At 54.9% G+C, this 11,044-nt stretch overlaps 3 protein-coding genes across 3 annotated transcripts; 2 read left to right on the forward strand and 1 right to left on the reverse strand.

Annotated features, from left to right (window-relative positions):
• Window positions 1-376: 376 nt before the first annotated feature.
• PODANS_1_18975 (uncharacterized protein) lies at window positions 377-1,495 on the reverse strand (the record flags this gene model as incomplete). The annotated part of the gene is made up of 1 exon (XM_001907324.1): window positions 377-1,495. One exon carries the CDS (start codon window positions 1,493-1,495, stop codon window positions 377-379), a length of 1,119 nt encoding a protein of 372 aa, XP_001907359.1.
• Window positions 1,496-1,616: 121 nt separating this feature from the next.
• On the forward strand, window positions 1,617-3,359 carry PODANS_1_18978 (uncharacterized protein; the record flags this gene model as incomplete). Its single annotated transcript, XM_001907325.1, has 1 exon — window positions 1,617-3,359. The coding sequence occupies one exon, from the start codon at window positions 1,617-1,619 to the stop codon at window positions 3,357-3,359; it is 1,743 nt and encodes a 580-aa protein (XP_001907360.1).
• A 4,184-nt stretch (window positions 3,360-7,543) lies between these two features.
• Window positions 7,544-11,044, forward strand: PODANS_1_18980 (uncharacterized protein; the record flags this gene model as incomplete). Its single annotated transcript, XM_001907326.1, has 1 exon — window positions 7,544-11,044. One exon carries the CDS (start codon window positions 7,544-7,546, stop codon window positions 11,042-11,044), a length of 3,501 nt encoding a protein of 1,166 aa, XP_001907361.1.

Here is an 11,044-nt window from a genome sequence, read left to right on the forward strand (position 1 = left end):
GCACCGAGACAACTTCCACTACCACCACCGGCACGTCAACAAGCAGTACTACAACCACGACAACTTCGGTATCAACGAGCAGCACGACGACGACGGGGACATCGACAACCAGTACGACAACTACCGGCACCTCGACAAGTAGCACGACGACGACAGGGACGTCGACTTCCAGTACCACGACAACCACCACCTCCACGTCCACCTCTGTCAGTCGAACCACCACAACGAGCAGCACTACGACTACCGGCCACGGCGACGTCAAGCACCACCACAACCACCACATCCACGAGCCAAACCACGTCAACAAGCAGCACCACCACCACCGGGACGGCAACATCTAGCACTACGACGACAACAACGTCTACGTCCACCTCGCTCAGCCAAACCACTTCCACATCCACCAGACAACCACGTCAACCACCACCTCCTCGGCAACGGTCATCAGGGTTACCATCGCAACAACTAGCAGCACGTCAACAACCCTCTCCACGACGAGCACCACATCGACCGTCTCCACAACAACCACGGCAACGAGCACAAGCAGTACGACGACCACTGGCACATCAACCCCCTCGACCACCACCACCCAGGCCAGCACAACAACCACGGGCACAACGACGATTTCAACCACGCTCACCTCGGCCAGCACCACAACAACGGGGACATCCACCAGCAGTACCACCACCACTGGCACGGCAACTACGAGCACAACCACTACGAACACGTCAACCAGCTCGACGACCACCACAGAAACCACCACGTCCTCCGCTACCGTCATCAGAGTCACCATCAGCGGTAGCACTTCCACCAGCGTCTCAACAACCAGCACCACGTCCACCTTTTCCACCACGACGTCCACCACGGCAAGAAGCACAACAAGCACCACGTCCACCTTCTCCACCACAACGTCCACGACTGCCACCAGTACAAGCAGCACAACTACCACTGGCACCGCCACGACGTCCACAACCACCACCAGCACGCAGACTTCCACGACGACAAACACGGCGACAACTTCGACGACGACGACAAGCACAACTAGCACCACTACCACTGGCACGTCAACCACGTCGACTACCCTCACCCAAGCGAGCACCACTACCACGGGTACGTCGACGACGACGACAACAACAACAAGCACCAGCTCCAGCTCCGTCTCCGTCTTCAGAGTGACTATCATCTCCACAAGCAGCACCACAACGGAGACATCCACCACGCGGACGACGTCCACATTGTCGACATCAACAACGGTCATCAGCACATCCAGCACCACAACTACCGGCACCGCAACGACGTCGACGACCGCCACCAGCACATCCAGCACAACAACCACTGGCACGGCGACGACCTCAACAACCACCACCGTGCCTAGCACAACCACAACTGGCACCTCCACCATCTCAACAACCATCACTTCAGCCAGCACAACCACAACCGGCACCTCGACCTCCCTGACCGCAACAACTAGCACATCCAGCTCCACTACGACAACCATTTCCACATCCACCTCGTCGACAACTACAACCGGCACATCCAGCACCACCACCACAACTTCCGCGGTATGTCCCCCCTGAACGCCCCCTGAGCCCCCTCTTTTTCGCCTGTGAAACTAACACATGATCCAGACCACCTCAACAACCAACACCATCACCTCCACCTCCACTGTCTCCATCTTCCGCGTTTCCATCCTCTCCTCCTCCACCACCACAACCTCAACCCGCACAACACTAGTAGATTTCACCACCACTCGCACAACAACTGTCGACCTCACAGTCAATGGCGCCGCCCGTCAAGCCTCCGCCGCCGTCTCGCAGGCCCAAGCTGGACGTCAACAAGGCGAGGCCATCATCGTCGAGATTGACGTCTCTGGCACAAGCGTGGGTATTGTTTCTGCTACAACAACAGGAAGCGTCATGGTTTCCATCTCTGGCACCACCGTACCAGTGGTTATCACGGCAGCGTCAGTGTTTGCCAGTCAGAGAAGCGCAAGCAGTGCCAGTGTGCGCAGTGCGTCACTTGCGAGCGCGAGCAGGGCGAGCGTCGCTTCTGTGGCGAGTGTGAGCAGTGCAAGCAGGGCGAGTTTCTTGAGCGCAGCTGGGATAGGGGGCAATGATGTGATTACGGCTGCGGCGGTTTTCAGTGCTCTGAGAGCAGAGAGTTCGGCAAGGGCCGCGTCCGCCTCTTCAGCTTCGGCTTCGGCTTCGGCTTCGGCTTCGAGGGCGGCAGCAGCAGGGAGACTGCCATTGAGTGGACAAGCTATTGGAGTCGGACCTGTGTCCGCTTCGATTGATGTCGGAGTGGGCGCTTTGCCGGTTTCTGCTTCGGTGAACGTTGGTGCTGGAGGACCGGCTGGTTCTCCCAGCTTCAGCACTTCAAGCTCTGTGACTCCTGTGCGAGCTGGAGCCGGAGCACCAGGCCAAGCGTCCATTTCTGTTTCCCAAGGCAGAGTTAGCTCACGCTCTTCAGCCACATCCAGTTCAACAACACCACCAGCAAGAGTACCACTCGGTCTCGGCGGTACGTCCGGCCGCTTCACCATCCCCGCCCAACAACAACAAGGAATCAGCATGCCCGTCAGATCAGTTGCCTCCTCATCATCCTCATCCACCGCCCGACCAGCCCGCCAACAAGGCGGAGCAGCAGGCGGCATCGTAGCAGAAGCTCCCACCACTGTGGCCCCAGCTAGAGCCATCTCATCCGCCTCTGCCACTCCCTCCATCGTAGGAAAGGGCAAGGGATCTGGCGTGGCAGGAGGGATCGTTGTAGATCCCGACACTCCTGTTGTCAACATCAATACCAACAACGACAACACCAATAACGTCGAGTCAGACTTTGGGGGTGAATTCGTCCCGGGGGGCGGAGAGGAAGAAGGCACTGGTTTTGGAGCGAGAACCGGGGGAGAATCCGACTTTGGAGCAGAGTTTGTTCCCGGGGGCGGTGAAGAGGGCATTGTATTTTCTGGAGATGGTCTCACTTCCGACTCCCGCGTCGAGACGGGCTCTGAATTCGGTAACGAGTTTATTCCCAACGGCGGCGGAGATGAAGGCACCATCACCTCGGATGATTCCACTACGTCTGAGTCCCTCTTCGGCAGTGAATTCATCCCCAACGGCGGCGAAGAAGAAGGGGCATTTATCGCATCCCCTAACAACCGGCGGGTCGATAATGTCAATGGGCAGGAAGACGATGGCGGCAGGGTAGAGAAGAGACAAGGCCAAAACGACCCAGTCATTGTTGTCGTTACCGCTACCGCTACGGATAAGGTAACTGCCACGGCAGAGACGGATGTCACGGCTACGGCGACGGCGACGGCGACAGTTAGGGCGAGGTTTAGGGGCGTGAGGGATTATGTTCTTTAATTCTTGAGAGCATTTCTTTTCCGGATGTTTTGAGTATTCTTATCACAGGGGGGGGGGGGCTTTTTTGAGGGAGGAATCTTTTCAGTTTGGTGGAATTTTCAAGGGGGGTTAAGAAAGGAGTATGTTTGGTGATTTTTTTTGGATGGAGTTTGAGAAAAAGATAAGGAAAATCAGGGAAACGGGGAGTGAAAAGTGCAAGGAAGGGGTTCAAGAAAGATTGACATTATTGTTTAAAGGAAAAGAGAGAAAGGGGTTTCACTTCTTGAGATATTACAAATGTTTGTTTTTGTATTATTCTGACGGCGGCGAAGAGGTGTTAAACCCCCCTTACCCCGTTGTTTGTTTTGGAATACACGGTACCTTGAGTTTTTAGGTAGTTTTTAATCGATTGAGTCTGTGAAGTTATACACAGATGCTTACACTAGGTGGTTTGTTTTTGGGATGGTGTTTTGTGTGATGCTATGGGAGTGACATGGAAAGAGGTATGTCTTGGGCCTTTTAATGTGTTAATATTCTACTGAGGCTCATTTGGCAGAACGACATTCTACAAAGCAAGAGCTCCTTTCTCAGAGCATTGCCCATTTCCCCTGAGACTAAGCTCAATGAAAGCTCATGTTAGGCAAATAGCTCTCGGCACAGATACTCAGTTTCTCATCCAGCTTCACATAACTTATTCTGTATCCCCCAACCTCGAACCATTAAGCTAACAATACAGCCAGAGCAGTAAACACACCAGGGGCTCACCACCCCCTCAAAACAAACCCAAGATCTTTCCCAAAGCAAGCCTTTCAGCCTGTCAGGGCTCCCCAGACTTTTTTCCCTCCGTCAGATCAATCAAGGGGATCTCAACACCCACGTTTCAGCTACCAAACCCGGCGATGCACGACACCAGATCATGAGGCTTGCCTTGCCCCTCAAGTCTATTGCCGGTGGGGTTCCAAGAGACGTCAAAGTGTCAAAAAAATCAAAAAAATCAAAAAAAAAATCGCTAAGAATAACCAAAAAAGATTCTAGAATCTCAATGATGTGGTGTAGCGTGCCCGACTGCCGAAATAGTCTGTCGTGTCGATGAAGTTGTTTCAGGGGGCTTGGGTATGGAGTTTGGACCTCCTTTTTGTTTCAACGGCGGCAGTGAGGTTTGTCGTCTGATCAACCTCGCGCCAAAAAAAATAAAAAATATTGTCAAAGCGATTAGACGCGGCAAGGAGAGGGAGAGATGAACGGTACGGAAGATATCTCCGTACAGAAAAAGGGAGGTGGTTGGTGGAGGCTGCTGAAGCAAGGACCCTGTTTGACTGCAGGCAGAAACCGAAGGGATCACAGTGACACGACCCGGCAGTTCATCAGGACACAAGAGTTGGGTTCATCCTATGAATCAACTGCACGGTGAATATCGAAATGGCTAATATTGACGGGCTGATGATGCTCTGCTTCTGCCATTGTGTCCTCTTTGCTGCCCGTCCCTTGGTTTCAGGGTGCCATTTTGCCGGTGAGCCTTCCGAGCACCAAGCAATTCATGCATTCTTACCGGGCTGGTTCCGTTGCCCGGATTTGACTGAATACCGATCGAGTAATACAGCCAACGGACAGGATTCGAGTCGTGATATATCGTGATATACTTCCCTTCATTAAGTGGAACAAAACAGGTTGCTGGAAGAGAAGAAAATCCTGGCTATTTGATGGGAGTGGGGTGCATGCACCGAATCCTTGGTCGGATCACTGGAAAAAAGATGATGTCAGAATCGGTGTTGGCGTCGACATCCGAACCTGCCCTGTGCTGTGCTTTTCTTCGCGCTGAGCCGCCATTGAATGGCGGGGGGCATCCTGCAGAGACAGGGGTGTTGAAGATGGTGGTGAGAGGCCCGATTTGGTGGGTGGGTGTTTTCTTTGCAAACTTCACCTTCATGCTGTCAAACCATGATCCTCGACAGCATCCGACCCGACGACGACGCAGGTGTGTCTCGACGGGCGTCAAAGCGGGTCTCGACTCTGAAAAGACTGCATTCCTCCTGCCAGCAATCAGCAGTAGCGTGAGAAAATAAGAGTTTTCTTGGTGAATTGGCGCTCCATGTCTCACCACGTGTCGAAGGGGTCCTCCAACCCCTCATGCTATTCCTCTTTGACTTCATGCAGACTCTTCCTTTTGATAGCTGTTGCATGTCCCCGCCATTTTTTACCGCTTTTCTGCTCGACAGTTGTGCAAAACATTTGGTTGTCGTGTCGATGTAGGGTCAAAGTCAACAAAAAGCAAACAACCTGTCGACGGTGAGAGAGAAACACCTACCACACACCGATTGATCGGTCTTGGCTTGGCCGAGGACCGACCCCGGGTGTGGGACATTCTCGGACACGAAGAATCTCGGGAGTGCGTTGGGAATTCCCGGAGATGGTACCTCTCTGCCCGAATCAGAAGTGCAGATGGCGTTGCCGGAGGCGGCAGTTGTGACGCCAATCTGGGCATCGAAACGCGCGCAAGTCCTGAACTCTGGAAAATGTCCACGATGTCCAAGAGACGCGCTCGGGTGTTGCTGCTCCTCCAGGCTGATGACGTTTCGCGCACAGGGTTACATCCCGAACAGGGAGGCTCAGAAGATTACCCCCCCACTTGCGGGCTTGCGGGGGTGGGGGGGGGGGGTTTGATGAAGAAGAGAGAAAATCAGCGGGATCGAGAACTCGGAGATCACATCTTGAAATTGCGTGGCATTGTGGCCTTGGCTGGTCGTTCAACCACTGAAGTCTCCCTAGAGCCGAGCTTCCGGGTTTTCACAGACACGATCAACAGTTGCTTTGCATCATGGAAATTCCAGAAAACCCAGAGATTTCGTCGCTGCTGCGACATGATAGGACACTTGCTGGGTGACTATCAGCTTTGACAAGGCTCCAAGGCTGTACTCACCTCGTGCCAAGATATCTCGCCATATAAAATTGCGCTGCAATTTTGTGAGATGGCCGGTGATATAGCGGGAATTGGCCAACTGACCGGAGCCAGACGTCGAAGCCATTTTGGGGCAAGCTCACTGGGATAAGGTCCTCAACAGTGCCCAATTGAGACATGTAAAGACGGCACGAGGTGTGGATTTCCGGAGCTCTCCCATCTGAAACAGATATCGCCAACACTGAAGGACCCCGCTTCACCGAGTCCTGATCTTGGTCTGTTCAGGCCTGGTCTTCATGGTATGTAGATATTGTAGAGCAAGAGAGCAAGAGAGAATAAATTATGTTGTTCGACTCATTGGCTGTCCGGCCACCCGTCTTGTTTGGTACGTCGTGTATCATTGCAAGGGACAAATCAGGCTTTATGGTGGTAGCAGGAACAGGTGCAAGGGAACCAAAGATGCGGCCACTGAATCTGGAGCTGCGAAACCGCTGCACCCTGCCATCCATCGCCATCTGTCAACTATACGACAGACTTGAACATGCCCTTTCTCACCGCGCAGCCGGACCGAAGCAGGAGGGAGGTTGGCGGGTGCAGGAAGAGACACGTTCTGTAGGCCGGGCTGTAGGCTCCAAGCTGGAGGCAGGGATCAGACGGTGTTTGTTCTGGTCTCACTTGATCTCTTCAACGATGGAGCTGGCGCACGTCCCACTCTGGGCAGCCCCACTTTCTTGCTCCTGTGCTCCCTGAACAGAAGGGAAGGGGGGTTCCCTGGCTCAGGCGCATGCACCTCATGTAACAACCAAGACTTGTTACATCTACAAAGCAACCGCGCGCGCCCCTCCGGGCCCCCCATCCAGTCCCTCTCTCTTGTCTTGCTCCCATCTTCTTGCCTTCTTCCAGTCGTGTTTCGACGTCTACTATACGTCTCGGATTCTTCCAGCCTCGCCAGTGCCAGAGCGAGAGGCCAAACAAATCCCAGGAAACACGCCATCCTTTGAGCCAGGGCAGGCTGGTTTCTGCTGGGCCCATTTGTGTGGCTGTTCAACTCCATTTCTTTCAGTTCAGCTTTTTCCTTTCCTTCCCACCCACCACCCCCCGTTTCCGAATTATTCCCAGCCGACAGCCGGCTGCTCTCGCCCCGTGTCTTGACTTGATTGCTGTCCCATAACCCCCGAGAACCTCACCGCGGCACATCACTCCTGGACCACGCAGCATTGGAACGGCATGGCACCCGCAATATCCGCATAGCAACACTCTTGCCGTCGACCCTCGGTGGGCTACTGCCCCATAGCCCACTCCTGGCACCATGGGAAACGCCCAGTCCACTGAGACAGCCCGGAGGTATTCCCAGAAGCTGTCCAAGCCAAAAACCAACAATCATGCCACAGCCGGTCTGTTGAGCCCCAGCGGCTCCTCAAATAACCCCAAGAGATACTCCAACCGCCCACTGCCAGATCCTCCATTGTCTTCTCCCTCGCCGGTTTCTACCCCAACCTCATCGGTTTTTGACCAGGCCGACACTGCCCAGACACGCAACGGCCGCAGTGCCTCGTTCACATCAGTCCCAGCTCTGCAACAGGAATCCAAACGAAGAAGCCTGTTCCGCGTGAGGTCAACCCAAGTTGTGCCTGACGCTGACCATCGGGATAGTATTGGGTCGGGATCGAGGATGGTGGATCTGATGAACAGGGCCAACTCGTTGACGTATGAGTCGGCAGTCGCATACTATGGGCCGCCTGAGCCTGAGGAGTACGTTCTGTGTCTGTGGCGATTGCTGGGTCTTGAAAGTCTTGCTAACATCTGTCTGCACAGGTGGTCATCCGAACCTAGAAGCCGGACATCTTGGAACTATAACTTGACGTCATATGAGGCTAAGCGTTTGTTGAATCTCGTCGAAGAACCAGGGCTTGAACATGCGACGACCATGTCAGAGAATCGGATGACGGTTGTCACCGAGACCACGTGGAAGAGCTCCAATCCGACGAACCCTCCGAGCACCTCGGTCACCCGTGCCAACTCGGAAGTCTCGCTCTATATGCCTGTTCGACGAAGATCCATCATCCAAACGCCAGGCGTCGCTACCCGAGCAAATTCGATGCGCAGCGTTCCCGGACAACCGAGATTCAATCCACGATATAGTCACCCTCCTACCCCAAGTTTGTCCAGGCAACCGTCTTTCGACTCGTACCGAGATGGAATCGTTTCTATGCCGCCTCGGATTGATGATATCGAGTCGATTCCCAGAGCGGTAACGCCGCGCGAGGAAGATTATCAGTCAATTGGTGGTTATAAGTTGGGTTCTTTGCGTATCACGAACGGGCCCGCCAGCCCTTCGAGTCCGGAGGTGGAGAGAAAAGGTGGAAGTCGGTTCAAGTTGGGGGGAGATGATGACTACTTTGCCAACACGGCAGCTTCGGACCAGAGCAGCACGACAAACCCGACTACCGCTGCACTACCACCTACACAACAGCCAGATGCTGCGGGGCTCAGTCACACCACCACCACCACCACCACCGTTGTAAGCCAGCAGACAAGCGTTGTCTCTGACGGCGTCTCTGTCACGAGCACTCGACAATACTTGAAGGAGGTCAACATCAGCCCGCTCTCTATCCGTTTATCTCCTCCGACAAGCCCGCGACTGCAGACCACATCCAAGCATACCGCCCAGGAGGATTCATTGTTCGAGGATGATGTTCTGTCGGAGATTGCAGCTGCCGAAATTCTGGATGTTCGTCTGGATCCCAGTGCAAAGCCATCTCAAGTCACTCCGACCAAGGCTCTGTCCAGAAGCGACAGCGGATTCATCTCGACGACGAGCCCCTCCCCCGAATCCCCGCACAAGCCATTGACAAAAGCCGATTCCGGCTATAGCTCAAATGTTTCTCTCCGCTCCTTCAAGGCGAAGGATCAACCTTCTAAGAAGGAGAGCATGCGCTCGCTTGAGGGCCGGTCGGAAGCAAACCGCCGGAGCAGCTCAGTCAGATCCAATGAGCGGGAGCAGATTGTGCCGGCCTATGTCATAGCACCACCGAGAGAAGCACCGCCTCCTCCAGTACCTCCGAAAGATGCTCGCCGCGAGAGCCCGGGTCCGTCGCCCAACCCAAGGTCTGCCAGACAATCGAGCCGCTCCACCAGCAACCTAGCTCCGGAGAGTAGCCTCAACAGAGCGGGAAACTCTAGGGCGCCGCTTTCTCTGACTCCAATCAAGAACCTCCGATCTCGTGATCGCGGACCAGCGTCTCCCGAATCTGTCCCCACTCCTGTCAGTGCCAAATCGTCAAAGTCTGACAAATCTACCTTGAGCATTGGGACCAAGCCTCAGAAACCCAACAGACTCCAGAGACTCCTAAGCAGTGCTCGCCGCTCTGCAGCTGGCCCACTGGAAGCCCATGCGACACATGCTGTTGAGCAGAACGCCATTCCGTCGATACCGAGAGAGGTGGAAAGCAAGCTTCAGGAGCACAATGGCAGGTTTCCCATAACGACCAAGAGGCTGGCACTGAGGCCTCGAGCCAGTTTGGATACTCTGAAGACCATTTTCAGTGTTGGAAGCATGGAGGCTAGTCTCGATGCCCTTCACACGGCTCAGAAGCCTCCTGCTACTGCTGAATCAGGAGCAGAGCACAGCGCAAAGGAGAGTTCGTGGAGGCAAACCATGCACTCTGTGCCCACGCACATTGCGCACGTCGCCTCGCAAGTTATGCCGAAGAAGCCCATCGTGCGGAAGCCTGTAGCAGCTCGGCAGAGTTTGGAGAACCGAAGGAGCGTGGATGGCAGGCCACGGCTTGTTTCTGAATTTGCCAACAGCTCGCCTAGGCACTCTCACGAAGCGACACTTGATGCTCTGGTGGGTGGTCGTGCAGTCATCTACTCGCCCCCAGACGAGGACCAGGAGGATACGAGGTATGCCATCGCGCACACCGAACTGCTTGCTTCGCTTCCATCACCCTTGCTTCCTAGCCCACTCGCCAAGGCGATGTCCATGAGCAGCAAGACCAACACACCACCTCCGGTTAGTATGGCGACGAGGCGCCAGATGTCCCTTCGCGTGCCACCGCCCTTACGATCACAGTCATCCAACTCGAGTCTTCACCGCACGGCCAGCCGCGAGAGCATTCAGAGCTATCCTGCTGCTCAATCCCTCTCGAGGAAGCCCAGCAGGGAGAGTATTCGCAGCTACCCATCATACCAGCAAGGAATGATTCCGGACGCGGCTCTGCCCTCTGCTGCACCCACAATGGATCCCCGCCGCCTTTCAGCATTCCGTCAGTCGAGCAACAGGCCCTCCGCCTGGGAAGTTCAGTCTGAGTACGGCGGACTTTCCCGCCAGCCTTCATACACATCGATGAATGGTGGCAGCAGGCGGGGCTCACTCAGCTCAGTCCAGGAGCACGAAGAGGATGTCATCAAGCGCCCTAGCAGTGCTCAGCCATGGCAGATGCGGTCAAGTCAGCAGCAGCAGCCCTTGAGGCACCGGGCCAGTCACGATGAGTGGAACCAGTTCGCAAGACGGCCACAAGCTGGACATCCTCCCTCCATGTCCAATGGCTACACAGCAACCTCCAAGCCAGTGTATGAACCGCGCTATGCGCAACAGCAACACACCCCGGCCAGCACCTGGAGCCGGAGTCAGCTTGATGCCTCGGCTGGGCAGTGGTACCAGGATGCATCTTACCCCCAGGTGCCACGAGGACATTATCGCAAGCGCAGCATGAGCTTGCAAAACTCGTATGGACCAAAACCCCCCTACCGAGTGTTGCATAGCTACAACTCGCCCGCCTATCGCAACGCCCCTATTTGGGGATGA

This window comes from Podospora anserina, chromosome 1 (genome assembly GCF_000226545.1).
Source record: "Podospora anserina S mat+ genomic DNA chromosome 1, supercontig 4".
Lineage (NCBI taxonomy): Eukaryota > Fungi > Ascomycota > Sordariomycetes > Sordariales > Podosporaceae > Podospora > Podospora anserina.